At 42.6% G+C, this 22,152-nt stretch overlaps 1 protein-coding gene across 1 annotated transcript in view; it reads left to right on the forward strand.

Annotated features, from left to right (window-relative positions):
* Positions 1 to 22,152, forward strand: part of TBC1D22B (TBC1 domain family member 22B) — an 87,899-nt gene that overhangs the window by 30,365 nt on the left and 35,382 nt on the right. Inside the window, exons 7-8 of the mRNA XM_008066146.2 lie at positions 495 to 560; positions 4,028 to 4,142. Of these exons, the coding sequence (XP_008064337.1) occupies positions 495 to 560; positions 4,028 to 4,142 (181 nt within the window). The remainder of the gene's footprint in view (positions 1 to 494; positions 561 to 4,027; positions 4,143 to 22,152) is intronic.

Below are 22,152 nucleotides of genomic sequence, written 5' to 3' on the forward strand. Positions count from 1 at the left end.
CAGAACTTTCAGCTCCAGTTACCGAAGGCCAACTCCGCCTGGTCCTTCCCCACTTCTTACACAGCATGGCTTCATAAGCAAGTTATTTTCTGATTCCCTGTTAGGGCACGTTTTTGCAGCTGTCAGAGCTCTTTTAGTTCTTGAGGACAGTTAATGAGTAAGATTCTGAAAGAGGGGTACACACTTGAATCATACCTGTTACAGCCCAGTGTGAAACAGACTCCAGAGCAATAGGAAAAGCAGTTGATTCTTAGGTTGTGAAGCCTATAGCAATTTGACGTAAATGGTTTATTATAGGAGGCTTCCTCACTGTTTAATAAGTTTTTGCTGACATGCTCCATGTGGGCTGGTAGATTTAAACTTTTTCTGTGTCAGTTCTTTCTGAAGCTAAAGCATAAGATAAACTCTTACCCCTTTACTTCCCATTTTTAAAGAAAACTCATCAAAAGAACAAACTGGTATTTGTGTTTTTGGACATGGCTTCTCTTTTTCAGATTCACATTGACATTCCAAGGACGAATCCTCTCATTCCATTGTTCCAGCAACCACTCGTACAGGAGGTGAGGGAATTATTCAAGCTTCTAGCCTTTTTCCTGTAGCTCTGTGGCACCTGTATACAGGTATACAGATAATCGTCACAGAAACTTGTGTTCACATATGGAACTTTGGTTGTGTCGGAGCACATTCTCTTGCATTCTCACTTGATCTTCAAACACACTTGTGAGCTAAGTAGCATATGAGAGGTTAAGAAACTTGCCCAGAGCCTTGAGGCTACCTGGTGACAGAATGAAGACCTACATCTTAGAATTCCTCTTCCTGTGTTTGCTCTGTTTTATCAAGCTGAAAGGAGTAAGTGAGTGAGTGAGTGTGTGTGTGTGTGTGTGTGTGTTAAAATATACATAATATGAAATTTACATTTTTTGTGTGTACAGTTAGTACATTCACACTGTTGTGCAACTGTCACAACCGTCCACTTCCACAACGTTTTTTTATCTTCCCAAACTGAAGCTCTGTACCCATTAAATATTAATTCCCTTTCCCAGCAGCCTCCATTCTATTTGCTTCTATAAATTTGACTACTCTGGATACCTCAAATAAGTATAATCATATAACATGTGCCCTTTTGTGACTGGCTAATTTCACTGAGCATAGTGTTCTCAAGGTTCATCCCTGTTGTAGCTTGTGCCAGAATTTCCTTCCTTTTTAAAGACTGAATAATATTCCATTGCATGTATGTGACACATACTGTTGATCCATTCATCTGTCAATGGACACATGGGTTGCTTTTACCTTTGGCAATGGTGAATAATGCTGCTTTGGACATTGGTGTGCAAATATCTGTTTGGGTTCTTGTTTTAAATTCTTTTGGATATGTATTCTGAAGTAGAATTAGTAGTTATATTTTGAGACCTCAGAAATTAATAAAGCACATGGAAGGTCTCAGTGGGACTATTGTCTTTTGACCTAAGCAGTAACTATAAACTCCTTGAGATTAGGGATTTCCTTTTCAGCTTTACAGTAGTGAGAACACTGAGTGTTAGTGCTCTTTGAATTGAACTTTCAGTTCTCATAATGGAGAGGGATGGTGGTAAAAATACTCAGCATAATTTCTACTTCGCTTTGGGTTATATTCATAATTCTGTTTAAAGATAGATGTCTCTATTGGTGGGATCCCTCATGACTCACCAAATAGCATAAAGAAGGTTTTGAGGGTGACCCCTCAGGATCCCTTCATTCTCCCTAAAACCCATTCAGTATCCCTTCATTCAGTTTCCTCTCATTCAGTTTCCCAGGACTCAACTCTCTTATGCATCTCTTTAACTTGGAGATGCTCAGATACTTATCTTTTACCTGCTCATGCTTTAAATTTAGAGACGGGGAAAGTAGTTTGTTTAAAGGATTCTCCTGGTAGTGGAACCTGAATACAAACATGGAATCTCAAACTTTATTATTTCCAATTTTTTAATCATCTTTTCATCTAGCAGGTGATAGTCATCTTAGAGTAAAAAATGCCAGCCAAGGAGCAAAGAACTAAATAATACTGAAAATGAAAAGGTTTGCTTTGCAAACCTGACAGGTACTTGAGAATTGACTGTAGTAAGTCAGAATTACCCACACTAGCAGAAGAGCCATAGGCAAGCCTTCAGGTGTTACACTCCTCTCTATCAGGCAGGATTGTCCAGACTTTTTCTATAGTGTAGATTCCATAGTCTCCCCACATAACCAGGTGAGGTGCTCTTCAGGCTCCAGCTCCTTGGCACCTCTACTTGTACAGTGTGAGTGTGTCTGCATTGCCCATTCTTGCTAGAGAAGGATGATCACAGGTCTCCTGGTTCTGAACAGAAAGCGTCCAATTACTTGGCCATTGTTAAGCCAGGCACCAAGGACTTGTGTACTCACAAGGGGCTGATAGTAGGAGTAGAAGCCCTTGTAAGTCTTTTAGAAAGACTGACCTGGAGGGGCTTTTTAACAGAGGTGTCCTGACATACCCAGGCCACAAGAGGTGCAAGGAAACAGAGTCAGTCAGGGAATTCCTGAGCTCTTCTCGCACATGATGGTTCCATCTTGGGCTATATTTTCAGGGGAGGGAGGGGTCATTTAGCAACAGAGAGGAAAGAGTGTAAGAGTATTAGTCCCATTAGAGTGCTGGGACTAATATGAGTGAGGGTGCCACGCCCTTCCCTCGACCACAGAGAGCGAGTGAGTGAGTCTAGTGGAGGCAGAGAGACCAGCTCACTTCCAGGCAAGTCTTTGTCCTCATGCCTGGCAGAGCACAGGTGTTGACAGTGGAAGTGTTTCTCAGCTCTCTCTGTCAGCTGGACAGCAGACACAACTATCTATGATGGGGACCTGGGAACCATCCTTTATTGTGTCTCTAGATTCTTTGTGTCTCTCCTACACTAGATAACCACCTCCAAAAACCATATGACTATTTTCTTTTTGCTGGTCTCCCTGGGAAGTTTTTCTCCCTCACACCTGCTTGGGCTGATCCAGAGCTGACTGACTGGGAATCTGCAGAGTCCATGTGCTAGAGAGGAGGCCCTCTAATCTGCCTACCTGCATGTCCTCACCCTCCCCTCTACCATCTCTCCAGTGTGGTTCACAGAGACATGAGGCAGCCCAGTCAAAGCCAGTATCAACAGTGTGTCAGACCCAGGCGTGTGGCCACCAGGATGAAGTCAGGAAGTGGGATCCTCAGACTGAGAGAAGATGAGAGAGGCTCTGAGGGTCCAGTGAAAGCAAGAGGGGTCAGAGTTGAGTGGGACAGGGCAGGACTCTGTAAAGGGACCATAAAGATCTATCCTTTGTCCCTCAGTCTAGGTCCCTGGTTTCTTATGGCAAATATGCTTAACTCAGAGACTTCCCATGGAGGTCCTGGCTGATTTCTCTGTTTCCAAATTCCCAGCTGTAGGAGTCCCTAGGATTTCATTTGACTCCCTGTTCCCAGCAAATGTCTGAATTGCGTCCTGATACATGAAGTGACCTTCTGCATGTATAGTCTGTCACTTGTTCCTAGTTGAGGTGGGTTAGAACTAAATCTAGATTTCTTTCCTTCTCAGCAGGGGGAGAGTGGCAGTGGTAGAGAAGGTATTTCCTTTCTAAATCCTGTAATGGCCAAAAAAGATTTTGAAAAAGGTATCAGAACTAGGATGTTCTGTTATCTTATTCTTGGAAATAGCGAAGTAGCACCTACAAATGAGAATGGGGTGGTTTGAGTTGATGACATCCATTCAAAGCTTTTTCTAAGTCATTTGTGTTGCTGTCCTTTCCTTGCCCTAATTTTATATCACAGTGACCAGATACTAAAATAAATAAATAAATAAATAAGTACATAAAGAGCAAGAAGTATCTACCCCAACTGGTATGTTAGAAACATTTGTATTTTAGACTTCCTTTGTTCCACAGTACTTTGAAATTTTCCTAAAAATTCTATACCAACTCTGAGATAAATTGTGAAGTAGGTAAATGGAAGGAGGGAGTGTATCCCCTGATTTAACACTCGTGTCTTTCTTTCTCATTTTCCTAGATCTTTGAAAGAATTCTATTTATTTGGGCCATCCGACACCCTGCCAGTGGGTATGTCCAGGGAATTAATGACCTGGTCACTCCATTCTTTGTCGTCTTCCTCTCAGAATATGTGGGTAAGAAGCATTAGTACCAAGTTGAACAAGCTATTGCTCTTTCTTATCTGCCATCTGTTTGTTTGTTTTTCCCAAGAGTGCAGCAAGGGGGTATGTCTTGTTAAAAAAGAGATAGTGCCTTTGGAATACTAGGCCAAAACTACTTTTAACAGCGGTTGCAGCCTGGATTTTATCTCTTGAGATGGTCACAGATCTCACCTAAAAAGACCTCTTTGTCACAAGAATGACCAATTTGATATATTTATGTCCCGCCATAAACAGATGGTTTGATGGTTTACTTGAGTTTATTTTAGGATTATTTTGAACTTATCTCCAACACAGGCCCTCATCCATGAAAGGTGGAATTTTAGATTGGACACCAGGCCTGCCCAGTTCAGTTGTATTGGGAGCAGGATGCTGATGTGTAGAGGATTCAAGGTCCTGGTACCAGAATCCAGCTCATGTGGGAGGTGATGGAAGGGGCCCAGGAGAGCTCCAGGACCTCGATTTCTCCCCGCTCCTCCTTTACCTTTTACTCCACTGGGTTCTTGTCACTTTGGAGAGTGATTGGATTTCATGGCAGCAATTAGGTTTTCTTATAGTCTCAACCTCCTTCTCCAGCCAGCCTTAACTAAGCAGAGAGTCTGAAATGAGTTGAGGATCTTGTTTCTTCTTCTTGGTTTCCTTAGTCTCTTGTGCTTAGAGGTTCACAGGAAAACCCATCTGTCATGGCCTTATGCTTTGATCCTTTAGTCAGGTAAAAGGAGACACTTACGGAGTAATAAGAATATTAAGAAGGATCTTGGAACACTATCTCATCTCTTATTTTGTAGATGAGTTATGAGATTCCTTGCCTCATTAGTGACAGAACTAGAATTCGGTTCTTTAGATTCAAGATGGTAGATTATTGTGATTTTTGGAGGAAGCCATTCCAAGAGGTTCGGGGAGTAATAAGAACTGGGTGAGAGTGGAACCACTTGGAGTGGGAGGGCATAAAACATGTCTCACTTGGCCTGTCCTACTCAGGTTTTCAAATGGGGCTCAAAGGGATGGTGTTTCGGTCTTTCATGAGGCATTGTCAAAAAGCTAAGGCAACATCTCTTATTCTGCTCAAACAGTAGCAACCAAGGTAGAACTCAGAGTAAGGGTGAAAGGTCACTCTTACCCACTCTACTAGGTGACCCTAAGTGGCAAGTGAGACTGGTTAAAATTTAGCTTCCAAAAACATAATAAAGAAATCTTTTTCTAGAGCACTTTCTCACACTTTTCCACCACATTAATAGGTCAACTTCTGGAGGCAGCTTAATTCTACTGTGTTGTTTAACTCTGTTAAGAGAGAAGTTCATGCTAGGCGTGAGGGTGTGCCTATAGTTCCAGCCATGCAGGAGGATTGCTTGAGTCCGGCCTGGGCCACATAGATCTTGTCTCTGAATAAGAAAAAAGAGCAGTTAAACTGATCTATTGGGATTTTTGGGTTGCTTCTTGCAGTAGTAGTTTTCTCATTCTATTAAAGGATAAACCCAGAAAAGCATTAATTTATATTTGAAGTCTAAATGCTGGCATGAAATCTTGATAACAGAATTGTGCCAGTTAAAATTAATCCTCAGCAACTGCAGTTCTGAGTACCTATTTAATTATCTTGTTAACTGTCATTTTATTTTGTACTAAGCATTCCTCTACTCTCTTCAGGTGCCCATTTTGTTACTACCTCCACCCCATTAATCCCATCAAGCACTGTGCTCTTCTGTGATCTTGGTGCAGGCCCATCTCATTTTATTGCGCATCACAGATACTGCATTTTTTACAAATTGAAGGTTTGTGGCAACCTTGCATCAAGCAAGTCACTGTGTGCCATTTTTCCAAAAGTATGTTCTCACTTCGTGTCTCTGTCACATTTTGATAGTTCTCACAATATGTTAAACTTCTTCATTATTATTATTATTTTTTGAGTAGGAGTCTCACTCCGTTGTCCAGGCTGGTGTGCAGTGGCACGCTCATAGCCACCCCAGTGTCGTCCTTCTGGGCTCAGGCGATCCTTCTGCCTCAGACTTCCAAGTAGCTGGAACTACAGGCACGCACTACAATGCCCAGCTAATTTTCTGACTTAATGTAGAGATGAGGTCTCACCAAGTTGCCCAGGCTATTCTCGAATCCATGGGCTCAAGCAATCCCCTCACCTCGACCTTCCAAAGTGCTGGGTTTACAGGCTTGAGCCACCGAACTCCTTCATTATTATTATATCTGTTATTGTGATCTTTGAAGCTACTATTATTATTTTGGGATGCCATGAACTACACCCATATAAGACAGTGAAACAATTGATAAATGTTGTGTGTTTTCTAATTGTTCCACCAACCAGTCATTCCCCATCTCTTTCCCTCTCCTTGTGCCTCCCTGAAATTAGGCCAGTTAATAACCCTACAATGGCCTCTAAATGTTTAAAGGAAAAGAAGATTCATATGTCTCTCACTTTAAATCAAAAGCTGGAAATGATTTAACATAGTGAGAAAGGGACGTCAGAAGCCAAAACAGCCAAAAAGCAAGGCCTCTTGTGCCAGTTAGCTAACTTATGAATGCAAAGGAAAAGTTCTTGGGAAAAATTACACGTGCTACTCCAGTGAATGCATGAATGATAAGAAAGTGAAACAGATTTATTGCTGATATAGAGAAAAGTTTTTGTGATCTGGATAGAAGATCAAACCAACCACAATATTCCCTTAAGCCAAAGCCTCACCCAGAGCAAGGTCCTAACTTCTTCAATTCTATGAAGACTGAGAGAAGTGAAAAAACTGCAGAAGAAAAGTTGGAAGCTAGCAGAGGTCGGTTCATGAGGTTAAGGGAAAGAAGCCATCTCCATCACATAAAAGGGCAAGGTAAAGCAGCAAGTGCTGATGGAGAAGCTGCAACAAGTTATCCAGAAAATCTAGCTAAGATCATTGATGAAAGTGGCTACAATAAGCAACAGATTTTCCCTGTTGATGAAACAGCTTTCTCTTAGAAGAAGATGTCATCTAGAACTTCCATAGCTAAAGAGGAAAAGTCAATATCTGGCTTCAAAGACAGGCTGACCCTCTTGTAGGGCCTAATGCAGCTGGTGACTTTAAGTTGAAGCCAGTACTCATTTAGCATTTTGAAAATCCTGGGGCCCTTAAGAATTATGCTAAATATATTCTGTCTTACTCTAGAGATGAAACAGAAAGCCTGATGGACAGCACATCTGTTTATGGCAAGGATTTTTTTTTTTTTAGTTAGCGTCTTACTCCATTACCCAGGCTGGAGTGCAGTGGCACTATCATGGCCACTGCAGCCTCAGCCTGCTGGGCTCAGGCAATCCTGCCTCTGCCTTTCAAGTAGCTGGAACTACAGGTGTGTGCCACCACGTCCAGCTAATTTTTTTTTTTTTGAGTTGGAGTCTCACTCTGTCGCCAAGACTGGAGTGCAGTGGCACGCTCCCGGCCACTGCAGCCTCGACCTTCTGGGCTCCGGCGATCCTTCCACCTCAGCCTTCCAAGTAGCCAGAACTACAGGTGTGAGCTACCATGCCCAGCTAGTTTTTGATTTATTGTAGAGACGAGGTCTTGCAATGTTGCCTGGGCAGGTCTCAAACCTGTGGGCTCAGGCAATCCACTTGCCTCAGCCTTCCAAAGTGCTGGGATTACAGGCTGAGCCACCGGGCCTGGCCTAATTTTTTTATTTATTGTAGGGACAAGGTCTTGCCAGGTTGCTTGGGCTAGTCTTGAACCCCTGGGCTCAGGCATTCCTCTTGCCTCCACCTTTCCAAGTGCTGAGTTTACAGGCATGAGCCACTGCACCCAGCCTATAGCAAGATTTATTGAATATTTTAAGCTACTATTGAGACCTACTCAGAAGAAAAGATTCATTTCAAAATATTACTGAACATTAACAATGTACCTAGTCACTGAAAGCTCTGATGAAGATGTACAAGGAGGTTGCTTTTATACCTGCTAACATAACATTTATTCTGCAGCCCATGGATCAAGGAGTAATTTCAATTTTCAAGTCTTATAATTTAAGAAATACATTTTGAGGCCAGGCATGGTGGCTTACGCTTGTAATCCCAGCACTTTGGGAGACCAAGGCAAGAGGATTACCTGAGCCCACGGGTTTGAGACCAGCCTGGGCAACTTGATGAGACATCGTTTCTACAATATATCAAAAAAAGTAGCCAAATGTGGTAGAATGCGCCTGTAGTTCCGGCTACTTGGAAGGCTGTGGCGGAAGGATTACCTAAGCCCAGCAGGTTGATGCTGGGGTGACTGTGAGTGTGCCACTATACTCCAGCCTGGGCAATGAAGTGAGACTCAGACTAAAAAAAAAATAAAATAAAAAGAAATACAATTTATAAAGCTATAGATGCCATAGATAGTGATTTTTCTGGTGGATCTGGGCAAAATAAATTGAAAACATTCTGGAAATAATTCACCATTTTGATGCTGTTAAGAACATCTGTGATTCATGGAAGGAGGTTAAAATATCAACATTATTTGGATGCAGTTGATTCTGGCCCTCGTGGACGACTTTGAGAAATTCAAGGCTTCAATGGTGGAAGTAACTGCAGATGTGGTGGGCATAGCAAGAGAACTAGAATGAGAAGAAGTGATTCAATTGCTGCAATCTCTTAGTAAAACTTTAATGAAGAACTTGAGTCTTATGGATGAACAAAGAAAGTGGTTTCTTGTGATGGAATCACCTCCTGGTAAATATGATTTTTAACACTTTGAAATAACGACAAAGGATTTAGAATATTACATAAACTCAGTTCATAAAGTAACAGCTGGGTTTGAAATGATCATTTCCAATTTTGAAAGAAGTTCTACTGTGGATAAAATGTTATTGAACAGTATTGCATACTACAGAGAAATCTTTTTTTTTTGAGTTGAAGTCTCACTGTGTCGCCCAAACCGGAGTGCAGTGGCAAGCTCCCAGCCACCGCAACCTCGACCTGCTGGGCTCCAGTGATCCTTCCACCTCAGCCTTCCAAGTAGCCGGAACTATAGGCGCACGTTACCATGCCCGGCTAATTTTTGATTTATTGTAGAGGTGAGGTCTCGCCAAGTTGCCCAAGTGGATCTCGAACCTGCAGGCTCAGGCAGTCCACTCGCCTCGGCCTCCCAAAGTGCTGGGATTACAGGCTGAACCACTAAGCCTGGCCTGGAGAAATCTTTTGTTAAAGGAAGAGTTAGTCAGTGTGGCAAAGTTTATTGTTATCTTATTTTAAGAAATTACTGCAACCACCCTATCCTTTAGCAACCACCACCCTGACCAGTCAGCAGCTACCAACATCGAGGCAAACCCTCCATCTGGAAAAAGAGAATGACTTGCTGAAGACTTAGATGACCATTGGTACTTTTTAGCAGTAAATTATTTTTAAATTAAGGTATATACATTGCTTTTGTAGACATAATACTATTGCACACTTAATAGACTACTTCATAATGTAAACATGACTTTTATATATACTGGAAAATAAAGCAATTTGTGTGACCGGCTTTATTGCAATATTCACTTCATTGCAGTGGTCTGGAACTGAACTGTAGTCTCTGAGGTGTGCCTGTAATTGGTTGACCAGCCCCACCTGCTGGCCAGTGAAACTGTTGTGGACCCACAGTGTTTACATGGTGAAGGGTGGGCTCCTCTACTCTTCCTGTGGGCTGGTCTTACAAGGTTGCACTTAAGTTTCACCTCCACAAAAGACTTTCCATGGTCTTTGTACCACCCAGATCTAGGAAGATGAGCTCATTCACTTTCTACAAAAACTTTAATTATGCTAAATTTCAAACATATGTAAAAGTATTTTTCAAAATACTATAAATCCCCATGTACCCATCACCCAGTTTCAATAGCCAATCTGTTTAATCTGTACTTCTCTCCATTCTCTACCCCCTCACCCTTGTGAGTGATTTTGAAGCATCTCAATGTCAAACATCATATCATTTCATCTATAAATACTTTTATATGTATCTCTAAAAGATAAGAATCTTTTAAAAATATACAGCCATCATGCAGTTATCACATCTAAAAATTAATAATAATTCCTTAATGTAATCAAATATACAATCAGTATTCAAATTTTCCCAACTCTCATAAATCCATTTAACAGTTTGAATCAGAGTCCAAATCAGATCTACTTGTTATAGTTGGTTGATAAGTCTCTTTTAATCCATGATTTCCATCCATCACTCTTTTCCTTAGGAGTTTGTAACTTTAGCCCTTGTTTTTTGGGTTTTCAACCTAGCGCCTTGCCATACCAAGCAGTAATATCACTCTGACTTTTAAAGCACTTTACCATTTGCACAGAACTTTGGCATACTTGATTTCATTTAGCAGGGCCCAATATCTCTTTAAGGTAGATGTGTCAACTCATTGGCTTAGGGAAGGAATTCAAGGCTCAGAAATTTAATGAGCAACCCAAACTCAAATCCAGGTCTTTTGACTGTGACACCTGTGCTCTTTCTATGACTTGGTAGCATCTCAACTTAGAGCTTTGTCCTTGGACTTCTAATGGCTCCCTCTACTACATTCTCCAAAAGAAGCAGCATATGTCGGGCTCGGTGGCTCAACCTGTAATCCCGTGCTTTGGGAGGCTGAGGTGAGTGGATTGCCTGAGCCCGCGGGTTCGGGACCCGCCTTGGCAACTTGACGAGACCTCATCTCTACAACAAATCAAAAATTAGCCGGGCGTGGTAGCATGCACCTGTAGTTCCAGCTACTTGGAAGGCTGAGGCGGAAAGATCGCTGGAGCCCAGCAGGTCGAGGCTGCGGTGGCCGGGAGTGGCCACTGCACTCCAGTCTGGGCGACAGAGTGAGACTCCAACTCAAAAAAAAAAAAAATGACTGGGTGTCGTAGCGTGTGCCTGTAGTTCCAGCTACTTGGAAGGCTGAGGTGGAAGGATCGCCAGTACCCAGCAGGTCAAGGCTGCAGTGGCCAGGAGCGGCCACTACACTCCAGCCTGGGCAACAGAGTGAGACTCCAACTAAAAAAAAAAAAAAAAAAAAAGAAGCAGCATATTTCTTACTGTTCCTTGCCTTAAAAAATAATTGCAATAGAAGTACATGCTCATTAAAAAAAATAAAAATGATAAAGAATGTTATACACACACACCCAGGAGAGCTACTGTTGTTAACCTTTTGGTGTGCATTCTTCCAGACCATTTCCTGTTTATGCATGGAACTGCACATGTTTTTCTTTGCTATATTCAGGAAAATGAGATCATACTTTTCTATATCTTGTTTGTTTTCATTCAAAAGTATTATAGCTAGCTCTCCGAGTCTGAACATATAGACCTACTCCATTATTTTCAGCAATTATGTTATTTATGTTATAAAGCTTTACTGCAATTTAGTTAACTATTCTTCCACAGAAGTATCTTTATGTTGCTTACGATTTTATAAGTAACATTGCAGTGAATATACATGTTTTCTTGTGTTTTTTTTTTTTTGAGTTGGCATGTGCTACCATGCCCAGCTGATTTTTTAATTTATTGTAGAGATGAGGTCTCGCTGCCCAGGCAGGCCTCGAACCCGCAGGCTCAGACAATCCACTCACCTCAACCTCCCAAAGGCGCGGGATTACAGGGTGAGCCACCGAGCCCAGCTTCTTGTGTTTTTAAAAAAATAACATATTGCTCTGAAAGAGTCCTACAAATGAAATTGCTAATCCTAAGAGCATGCCAAATAAGTACTACTAAATTGTATTCCAGAAAAGCTTGTATCAGTTTACACTCCAGCTATTAATATGTGGATTCACTTTTCCTGACATCTTTAGCAAAAATGGGTATCTTAGTCTAGTCGTATTTTACCAATCTGGCAAAAAAACCATGGTCTGTTTTTCAGTTGTTTCCAGTTGCTCATCAGTGAGGTTGTGTATCTTTTCTTATGTGTATTGTCATTTGTTTCTTTTGTGATTTGCTTGTTCCGTCATTTAGTCATTATTTTCTAATAGATTATTGGCATCTTGTGAGAGCTTTTTGTAAATTAGATTTATTTATCCTTTGTGTGGTATGTGTTAAAAATATTAGGCCGAATCACATGAAATTGCTAGTATTTAATCATTTTTGACCCTCTAAGATGGGAATTTTTTAATATGGTCTAACTTAATATTTTTTCTCCAGACCATCAATTGTCTCTTAACTTTGTTCACTGTGTCTCATAGAGGATTTGCAAATGCTTATGTAGTCAAATCTGTCCATTCAACAGTTACTGATTGAATTGTTCCTATGTACTGTTATAGCTGCACCACAAGTAAGGAGTCGCCAACACACTGAGTCAAATATTGAATCCTTTAATGCCAGTAGTCGAGAGCAGGCTCGTGCCAGAAAGAGACTCTCAACCCCAAATGAAGGAAGCAAGGGGTTTATATAGCAAAAACCATAAGGTTAAAGAGTTTCAGTTCTAGATAGGCAACAAAGGAGATTTTTTTCAAAGTACAGGTCATTAACCATAGAGGGGAAAGTGTGAATTACATAGTGTGACAGAACTGTTTCAGGAATGTTATAGCCCTCTAGGGGAGGGAATGGAAAAGCCATAAATCATGTCCCTACTGGAAAGGTTAGGCCAGTCATACAGAGGAGGGGTGAGAGGGGGAACTTGAAGACAAAATGGAAGAACTACTACAAGCTGGAGTTACCTTGGTTAGGTCACTAACAGCTGTTTCATTCCCTCCTCTTAATTGTTCATGAGTCAAAGCGTTGACTCATTTATCATGGGCAGAGTGTTGTAATGGGCCCTTATATACATGAGTTTCACAGACGTGGTTCGCTGTTTAACGAACTGAACTATTTAATTTAATATACAGGACCCGGTGAGCAGACCGAGAAGGAGGAGAAGCAGGGAGCCGGCCAGACCTGTAATTAAAGTGGTTAGCCATGGGTTCCAATCAAATAAGGTTGAAACCAGGATTTGTTATTTTCTCTTTTCTTTTTCCAAATTTTCTTGAACCTTTTGGAGAGTGTTTTTAATGACTTCTGATTTATTGGCATAGAAACAGCTTGATTCCCCTAGTGCTACAGAGTCCTCCTTGGGACAGGAATAATAAATCTAGACTTCTGTGATTTTGGAGTACAACTTCTGCTAAAGATGTGACTTGATTCATGGCAAATTGAAGGTTTCCTATGTCTGCATCCATTTCTTGACCCAGGTGGATAAATCTAGTTCACTGCGGACTGGGGCTGTGGTTCTCAGAGCTGCTGTCCCAGCTACACTGAGACCTATTAAAGCAGGTACTAGCAAAGGAGCAGCGTGTTTCCAACGAGCAGCCGGGAGGCTGGGAGGAGTCAGCAAAAGGGTTCCCTCATGGCCACTATAAGCATATACCTGGGGAAGTACACGAATGGCAACACATAAGGTAGGTTCATTGTTTAACTTTTCAGTGGTAATACATTTTGTGAGTCCTGCAGAGCATGCTAACCAAGTGTTGGTAGGGGACACATAAGCCATGGACTCTGATATGGTTAAGGGTGAGAGACAGATTGCAAATGTCAGAAAAAAGAGACACCGTTAGGTTGAAGCCTGAAGTTAAAAGGTAGGATGCATTACCAGTTGTGTCTCCTATTGTGATATGAACAATTTCCAGAAAGTATTTAGTTTTATCAGCATTGTTGACAATGAGAGCCTCAACCCCAAGGCCTATATAATATGGGGGTTTGAATTTTAAACAGAACCAACAATCCAAGGCTAGCTGGGGCAATGTAATGTTGAGCAGGTGATGCATACTCGTTAGCATAGGAAAAAGACCAGGAGGATGTAGAATTGGCTTTAGTTGTTGAGTGGGTGTGCTCCAGGTAGCAGTGTTCTCTACGGGTTGTGGAGGTTGGCCCTATTGGCTTAGCCAAAGTTTTGTAGGTGAGTGTGTGTCGTTGGATGGTGAACAGGGCACCTTGGTCATAGCTAGTTACATAAGCTTGTATGCCCCAGGTGAAGCCTATACCCCAAGAATAGTGGAGGGGATTGTTAACTTTTATGTATACAGTTACCTGAGTTGGGTTTGGGCTAGAGGACTGCCAGAGACTGAGTTGGGAGGTGTTATTGAGCCCCCCACTGTAAGTAGAGATAGTGACACATTTCTAATAATGGCAGAAGAAGTGATCAGCTTGATCACATTGTCAGTCAGTGGGACTTCCAGGGCAAAGATAAAAATCTACTGCTTGCAGGTTAGAAGAGGTGTGTAGGTTAAAATAAGGATTTCCGGTACGACGGGCGCCAGGGAGAGAGTTGGAGGTATACGTTTTAGGGGAAAGAGCCAGGAGGTCAGATAGATCAACCTTGAATAGCCAATTTTCGTTGGCTAGCACCTTTCCTGATGCAAAAGAAGTTAGAGAAAAAGAATGAATAGGCAGGATCTCTAGCATATCCATCAGGGGGAAGCCTGGCGATGAAGCAACACCAGAGCAAGAAAGTCTTAGCTTGAGAGGGTTGGTTCTATGTGTGGCTGTCCATTGTTGGCTGCTGTCCTTGGCCTTTTTCACTCGGAAGTGGTGAATCCAAGCCGGTATTCTGTTAACCTTGAGTGCTGAAAGAGTGGTGAGGATGACAATGAAGGGTTCTTTCCATGCAGGAGTTAATCCCTTTTTGATATAGACCAGATCCCCAGGCTGGAAGGGATGACAGGGTATGGAGGAGGGTTGGTGGAACAGCATGGACGTTGGAGTGATCGGCAGTCTGGACCTGTTGGAAAGACTAGAGATACCTTAACAGAGATTGATTAGTAATTCCTTCAAGGACAAAATCTCTTAATTGGGGTAGTAAGGGAAGGGGCCTTCCAAACATGATTTCGTATGAGGTGAACCCAGGCAAATAAGGGGTGCATCGGGCTTGGAGTAGGGCCAAGGGTAAAAAGATTTATCCATTTTTCACCGGTCTCTATTATTAATTTTGTTTAAGTAGTTTTTAAGGTTCGGTTCATGTGTTCTACCTGTCCAGAGCTTTGTGGTCGGTAGGCACAATGTAACTTCCAGTTTATATTTAGTGCTTTGCTAACCATTTGAGCTATGGACGAGGTAAAGGCAGGACTGTTATCAAAGCCAATGGAGAGAGGGAGCCCAAACCTAGGGATAATTTCTTTTAATAAAAACTTTGTGATCGAAAGTGTGGTTTCATTTTTTGTGGCAAAAGCCTCCGCCCATCCCGAAAAAGTGTCCACAAAAACCAGTAGATATGTGTAACCCGCATGAGGGTGTTTTACCTCAGTAAAGTCCACGTCCCATGTTTCTCCTGGACCCTGATACCATTTGGTAGTTTTGGTCCATGTTTTGCACTTATTTGCACACAAGATGGGCATGTTTCAGCAGCTGTGGCAGTGAGGCTTCTTAAGTCTTGAATGCGGTAGTACTGGTTTAGCATTTCAGCTAATCTAGTACCTCCCAGGTGAGTAGTAGAATGAAGCTGATTTACCCGAGTACGTCCAAGGGTGGCTGGGAGGATGATTTTGGAGTCCTTAGTTACCCACCATTCTGAGGTTTCTTTTTGTGCTCCCGCCCGGTCAGCTTGCTCCTCTTCATCTCGGGCATAGGTGGTCTGTTTTGGAAGTGAGGGATGGAAAAGTTTTAGTTAGCAGGATAGTGAGGGGCTCGACTGGGAGCTCTGCTGCCTCATGAGCTGCCCGATCAGCTAGGCGATTTCCTATTGCCTCCGGGGTGTCTGATTTTTGGTGTTCTCTGCAATGAATGATGGCTACCTCTTTGGGAAGCCATATAGCCTTTAGAAGGGCTAAAATTTCCTCTTTGTTTTTTATAGTCTTACCCACCGTGGTAAGAAGTCCTTGTTCCTTGTATATTATGGCATGGTCATGAAGAGTAGCAAAAGCATACGTGCTGTCAGTAAAAATATTTACCCATTTTCCTGTTCCCTAGCACAGGGCCAGGGTTAAAGCAATTAGCTCAGCCTTTTGGGCAGATGTGCTGTTGGGCAAAGACTGTGACCAGATTATGTCATGTGCTGTGGTTACCGCTGCACTAGCCTTGCGGATTCCCTTTATTACCAGACTGTTGCCATCTGTGAACAGGTCAGCAGCAGCCTGGTCTAGGGGAGTGTCCTGAAGATAGGGATAGCTGGCCTGAGAGACATTCAATATGTCCTCACAATTATGAACTGGTGTTTCTGCATCATTATCGGGCATTAGAATGGCTGGATTGAGGCTCTGAGTAGGAGAAATAGTTAGTCAAGGCTGGTCAAGTAGGAGGCTTTGATATTGGGTGATATGAGTGTTTGACGTTCAGTGGCCAGTGGCACTCCCAAAGTAGGGCCTCTACAGCTTGGGGAACGGTCAGAGTTAGGCTTTGACCAAAAGTCAGTTTGCCCACCTCCTTAACTAGTATAGCTGTAGCAGCGATGACTCGAAGACAGGATGGCCAGCCAGAGGCCACTGGATCCAGCTTTTTTGACAAGTAAGCCACAGGTTGCTGCTAGGGTCCTAAGGTCTGGGTAAGAATCCCCTTTGTGATTCCCCGCTGTCCATGAATAAACAGGTGTAAAGGCTTGGTAACATCCAGGAGGGTTAAAGCCAGGGCTTGGGTAAGAGCCGCCTTTAACTGCTGGAATGCTCATTTCTCAGTGGCAGTCCATGTCAGAGGTTGATTCCCTGCTGTGGCTGAATATAGGGGCTTGGCAATTTCAGCAAATCCCGGGATTCATAACCGACAGTATCCCGCCACCCCCAGGAATTCCTGTACCTGTTTTTTCAAAGTTGGGGGTGGGGATTTGAAGGATGGCTTTCTTCCAGACTGTGGTTAGGGTTTGCTTACCCTTTTCCAGCTGATATCCTAAATAGGAGACCTCAGCTAAGCAGAGTTGTGCCTTCTTAGCCAATACACAGTAGCCCATGTCCTGGAGAAGCTGCAAAAAAGCCTTGTACCTTTTAAGCAAGTGTCCAAGTCTGTGTTTACAAGCAAGAGATTATTTATATACTGGAGTAAAGTACATTCAGGGTGTAAGGCACAGAACTCTGATAAGTCCTGTTGCAAGGCTTCCCCAAAAAGAGTCGGGGAGTTTTTGAACCCCTGTGGCTACTTCGAGCAACTGAAAGAATATCATTTCTGCAAAGCCCTCAAGCTCTTGTAACTTTTTTTTGGATGTCAGAGGCCGCCTGAGCCACAAAAGCCAAACTGATAGCCCAAGCATTTTTGAGTGCCATGGGGTTAAACGGGGTATAGGTACGGAACACCTCTTGAAGATGCCCAAGAAATCCCTCTGGTGACTCCTTAGGACCCTGAAGGATCTCGGTAGTTTTTGAAAGATTGATAGGTTTCTGGGCTGCTCCCCTCAAACCAGCTAATAGAATTCAGTGATAGGTACCTAATGCCCTGGACCCTGCCGGGGTATTGGGGTCCCACTCAGGATGAGAAAAGGGAAATTTTTTGTTTAAAATTTCTTGACTTCCTTCTTCTGTGCCAGTGGTTGAGGCTAGGACAGACTTTCTAGCCTCAGCTCTATGTGCTCTTGTTCCTCAGAGGTAAATAGGGTTAAAAGGTGCTGCTGGCAATCATCCCAGGTGGGATGATGAGTGCACATGATTGATTCTACCAGGGAGGTTAAAACCTGAGGTTTCTCTGAAAATGGCAGATTTTGAGCTTTCCAGTTATACAAATTGGAGGCAGAAAAAGGAACCTATACCCAAAAGGGTCGCTCAGTCTGATCTGCCCCCCGCAGAGGGGGAATTTCCCAGAGGGGAGGGAGAGGGGCTAGATCCATTCAGGATCGGAGGTGAGAAGCCAGAGGCAGAGAGGGCAAAGGGGAGATGGAAGAAGTGATGGTAGGTGAAGAAGCTTGTGGGTTATAAGGTGGAAGAAGGTGAGGGCCTAAATCAGAATGAGAGCGAGAGATGACTAGGTCTTCTAGAGGATCCTCAATAGGGGAAGACAAGATGGAGTAGAGCTTGGGGGTTGGCTCAGAAGGGGGCAAAACAGGGGAAGACTGGAGCAGATGAATATGATGGGAGGGGACAAAGAGACTTGGAGACAAGTATGTGAAAGGAGTCCTGAGTTTTAAGAGAACATACCTTTAATCACGGAGGGGATTTTGGACTAAATTTAGCCATTGGTTGATATAAGGGAATTGGTCAGGGTAACCAGGAGTCCCCATTGATGACCTTCCAGACAGACTGAGTGACACGAACATCCAGAGACCCAGTGGAGGGCCATCCAACATTAAATGAAGACCAGTCAGTTTCACAGAGGGTCCGGAGCCTGCCTTTCAAAAGATGGACACCGTAGGTCCTCAGTAAATCCAAAATAGAAACTTTTTATCATGCAGTCCGGGGGACTGGAGGGTCAAAAAGCCTGTGACCCCATATTGTCAAAACCAGCGAGGGAACCAAAACTGGAATCAGGAACTGAACTGATACTCTGTTCAACCAATGTCTTGGCCTAATGAGTAACATCTAAGGGACAGCCTTGTCAGACCATGACTCCCTTGATAGAATGGCCACAAACAGAACAGATTCTTACCTCCTAGGAGAATGCAGATGGACTCAGATATTTTTTAGGCAATGGGAAGCCAGTGGTCATTCCAACTCCCTCTAGGCCAGATGAGAGATTATGGGACCCTGGAATGTCTCAGGGGGCACCTCCCCTATAACTTCTCCACCAAGCCAGGAAAAGCCAGAGTGAGGCCACTTCCCAGGTTTGGCAATCTCACTGGGGCCTCCAAATGTTATAGCCACACCACAAGTAAGGAGTCACCAACACACTGAGAGTCAAATATTGAATCCTTTAATGCAATGGTTGAGAGCAGGCTCATGCCAGAAAGAGACTCTTGACCCCAAATGAAGCAAACAAGGGGTGTATATAGCAAAAACCATAAGGTTACAGAGTTTCAGTTCTGGGTAGCGAACAGAGGAGATTTTTCAAAGTACAGTTCACTAAACTGTATGGGGGGGAATGTGTAAATTACATAGTGGGACAGAACTGTTTCAGGAATGTTACAGCCCTCTAGGGGAGGGAACGGAAAGACCATAAATCATGTCCTGCGATTTATGGCCTACTGGAAAAGTTAGGGTGGTCATACAGAGGAGGGGTGAGAGGGGGAACTTGAAGACAAAATGGAAGAACTACTACAAAATGGAGTTACCTTGGTTAGGTCACTAATAACCATTTCAGTACCAGGAGATAGAGTGTCTAAAAAGATAAACAGGGTCCTGCCCTTGTAGACCCTCCTGTACCATGGGGAGGCTCACAAACAAGTAAAGTCATTGCAAACTATGATGAAGACTCTGAAGGAAACTCTCCTTTAGGGTTTTTGGATTTGGTATCTTGCTTCGGAAGCCTTTTCTTCCCCATCCCCAAGATTATGAAAATACTTTCTCATGTTTTCTTCATGTTCTCTTACAGTTTTGTTTTTACCTTTAGTCTTTTTAAATCAATTAGTAATTTATTTTCCTGTATGGTGGAGGTTGAGAATTAAAGTTACTATTCCAGTTGGATAGCTAATTATTTTAGGAACAATTGTAAATAGTACGTCCTTTTCTTACTGATATGAAGTCTTTCTTTATAATATTGTATACTATTATTTAATTACATGGTTCTACTTCTTTAATCAGTTCCATCTATCTTCATTCTATCCAGGTACTATGTGGCTTAGATTTTTTGAGCTTTATACGTTGTTGTTCTTTTCCTTCCTTCTTTTTTTTTCCTACCAGGGCCAATCTCTTTCACCATCCTTTTAAAAAATGCCTTGGCTGGGCGCAGTGACTCATGCCTGTAATCCCGTTACTTTGGGAGGCCGAGGTGAGAGGATTGCCTGAGCCTGCAGGTTCAAGACCAGCCTGGGCAACTTGGTGAGACCTCATCTCCACATTAAATCAAAAAATTAGCCTGGCATGGTGGCATAGGCCTGTAGTTCCAGCTACTTGGAAGGCTGAGGAGGAAGGATCCAGCAGGTCGAGGCTTATATCTTTTTTAAAAATTGTGGTAAGACTACTTAAGATGAGATCTACTGTTTTAACAAATACAATGTTGCACAATACAGTATTGTTAACTGGGGGCACATGGTTAGTTATAAGCAGATCTCTAGAATGTATTTGTCTCTTATAATTAATACTTTATGCCCAGTGAACAGTTCTCCATTTCCCTTTGTCCCTGGAAACCACCATTTAACACCCTGCATCTATGAATTTGACTGTTTGGGGTACCTCATATAAGTGGACTCATGCAGTATTTGTCTTCCTATAAACTGACTCATTTCACTTAGCATAATGTCTTCCAGGTTCATTCAAATGAACTTTAGAATCAATTTGTCAAATTTTGGTGGTGGGGAACCTTTTAGAATTTTTATTGAAGAAGCAATAAATGTATAAATTAAATTTTTATGGGGTTTTTTGGGTAATAACTTTATTGAAATGTAACTCATATACCATGCCATTTAGTCATTTAAAGTGTACAATTCAGTAATTTTTAGTATGTTTCCAGAATTGTATAACCATCACCACAATCAAGTTTAGAATGTCTTTATCATTCTAAAAGAATCCCTGTACCCTTTAGCTGTATCCCCTAAGCCTCCCATCCCCGGTACCCCTGAGCAACCACTAAACTATCTCTATGGATTTCTCTATTCTATAAGTTTCATATAAATGGAATCTTACTGTAAAAAGTAGTCTTTTGTGTCTGGCTTCTCTCAGTTAGCATAATGTTTTCAAGATTCATTGGTGTTGTTGTCTCAGTACTTTGTTCTCTGGTAGGGCCAAATATTTTATTGTATGGATATACCACATCTAATTTATCTATTTATCATTTGATAGATGTAAATTCAGTTGTAAAGAAACAAAGACAAACAGACTTCTCCCCAGCCTCAAGGCCTTTCTCAAATAGAGATATTACATTGTTTGTGGCCTTCAAGAATAATTCTGTTGTTTGGGCAATAATGCTTCCTTTCTGTACTTCCCTCATGGTGGCATGTCCTAACTAAGGCAACCGCTGTCACAGGCTTTTGCTGTGGCCCCTTTGGTGTGAGTCTCGCTGTTGTCAGAGGCCTCAGTATCTCTCCTATGGAACAGACCAGCAGTTGCCCTCATCATCCTGGGCTTGCCTCACCAGGCAGCCTCAGCCCACCACCTCATCTCACTGAACTACAGCATGAAGGGTCTGCCCTGGGAGAGCTTTGGGACCCACATGTCACTGGGACTAGTTTGGCCTCTCTCATATCTTCTCCCCTATCTGTTCTCCACTTCTACTGCTTTTATAAATTAGTACCCAAGCCTACTTCATGCTTTGTGTCATGTTTGTTGTAAAGTAATTGAAATGGGAAGCTCCTATGACTCCCCTCTGGGGTGATAGAGAGTTTGTCTATAGCTAGCCTGGCCCCCAAGCTGCTACTTTATCTGCCGAAACCAGCTGCCTCTGTGAAAGGTGGTCCTCTGCAGCTAAGCCACCTGTGTCAAGGTCTAGTGGAGACTGGTGTAATTCCAGGTTCTCTCCTCCAAGACCATATGGGCTTAGGCAGTGTTACTGATGTAGCTCTGAACACCCGAAGACCAATATTGACAGTGTGGCTATCATTAAAATAAACTGCTTAAAGCAACTACAGAACTGATGTATTTAAGGAATCATTTAGATGAGCAGGGCTCATGATGTGTCCTATTTTCAAAAGAAGAATGGTGCCTGGTGACTTCTGTCAGTGCAAAATGTAATACCAATTATCATAACTTTCTCTTTTTTTTCTGCATAAAACAACATGTATTTTACCCGGTAATGTGATGGCAATGGAATTCCCAGAAAGGAAATTCTTCCCAGAACTCTAACTCATGCATCTAGACAATGTCCTATGTGACATGCCCACCTACAAAAAAGAACCAAAATATTAGTGGTATTTGCCATTGGTCCCAGTTACTTGGGAGGCTAAGGTAGAAGGATCACCTGAGTCCAGGAAGTCAAGGCTGTGGTGAGCCATGATCCAGTGCCACTGCACTCTGGCCTACATGATAGAGTGAGATTCCAGCTCAAAAAAAGCCCAGAGAAAGTGGTCAAGTGATCTGGTACTTTTTTTTTTTTTGGTAGAGACAGAGTCTTGCTATGTTGCCCAGACT

Source organism: Carlito syrichta, unplaced genomic scaffold (genome assembly GCF_000164805.1).
Source record: "Carlito syrichta isolate Samal-C Ts95f unplaced genomic scaffold, Tarsius_syrichta-2.0.1 Scaffold308847, whole genome shotgun sequence".
NCBI lineage: Eukaryota > Metazoa > Chordata > Mammalia > Primates > Tarsiidae > Carlito > Carlito syrichta.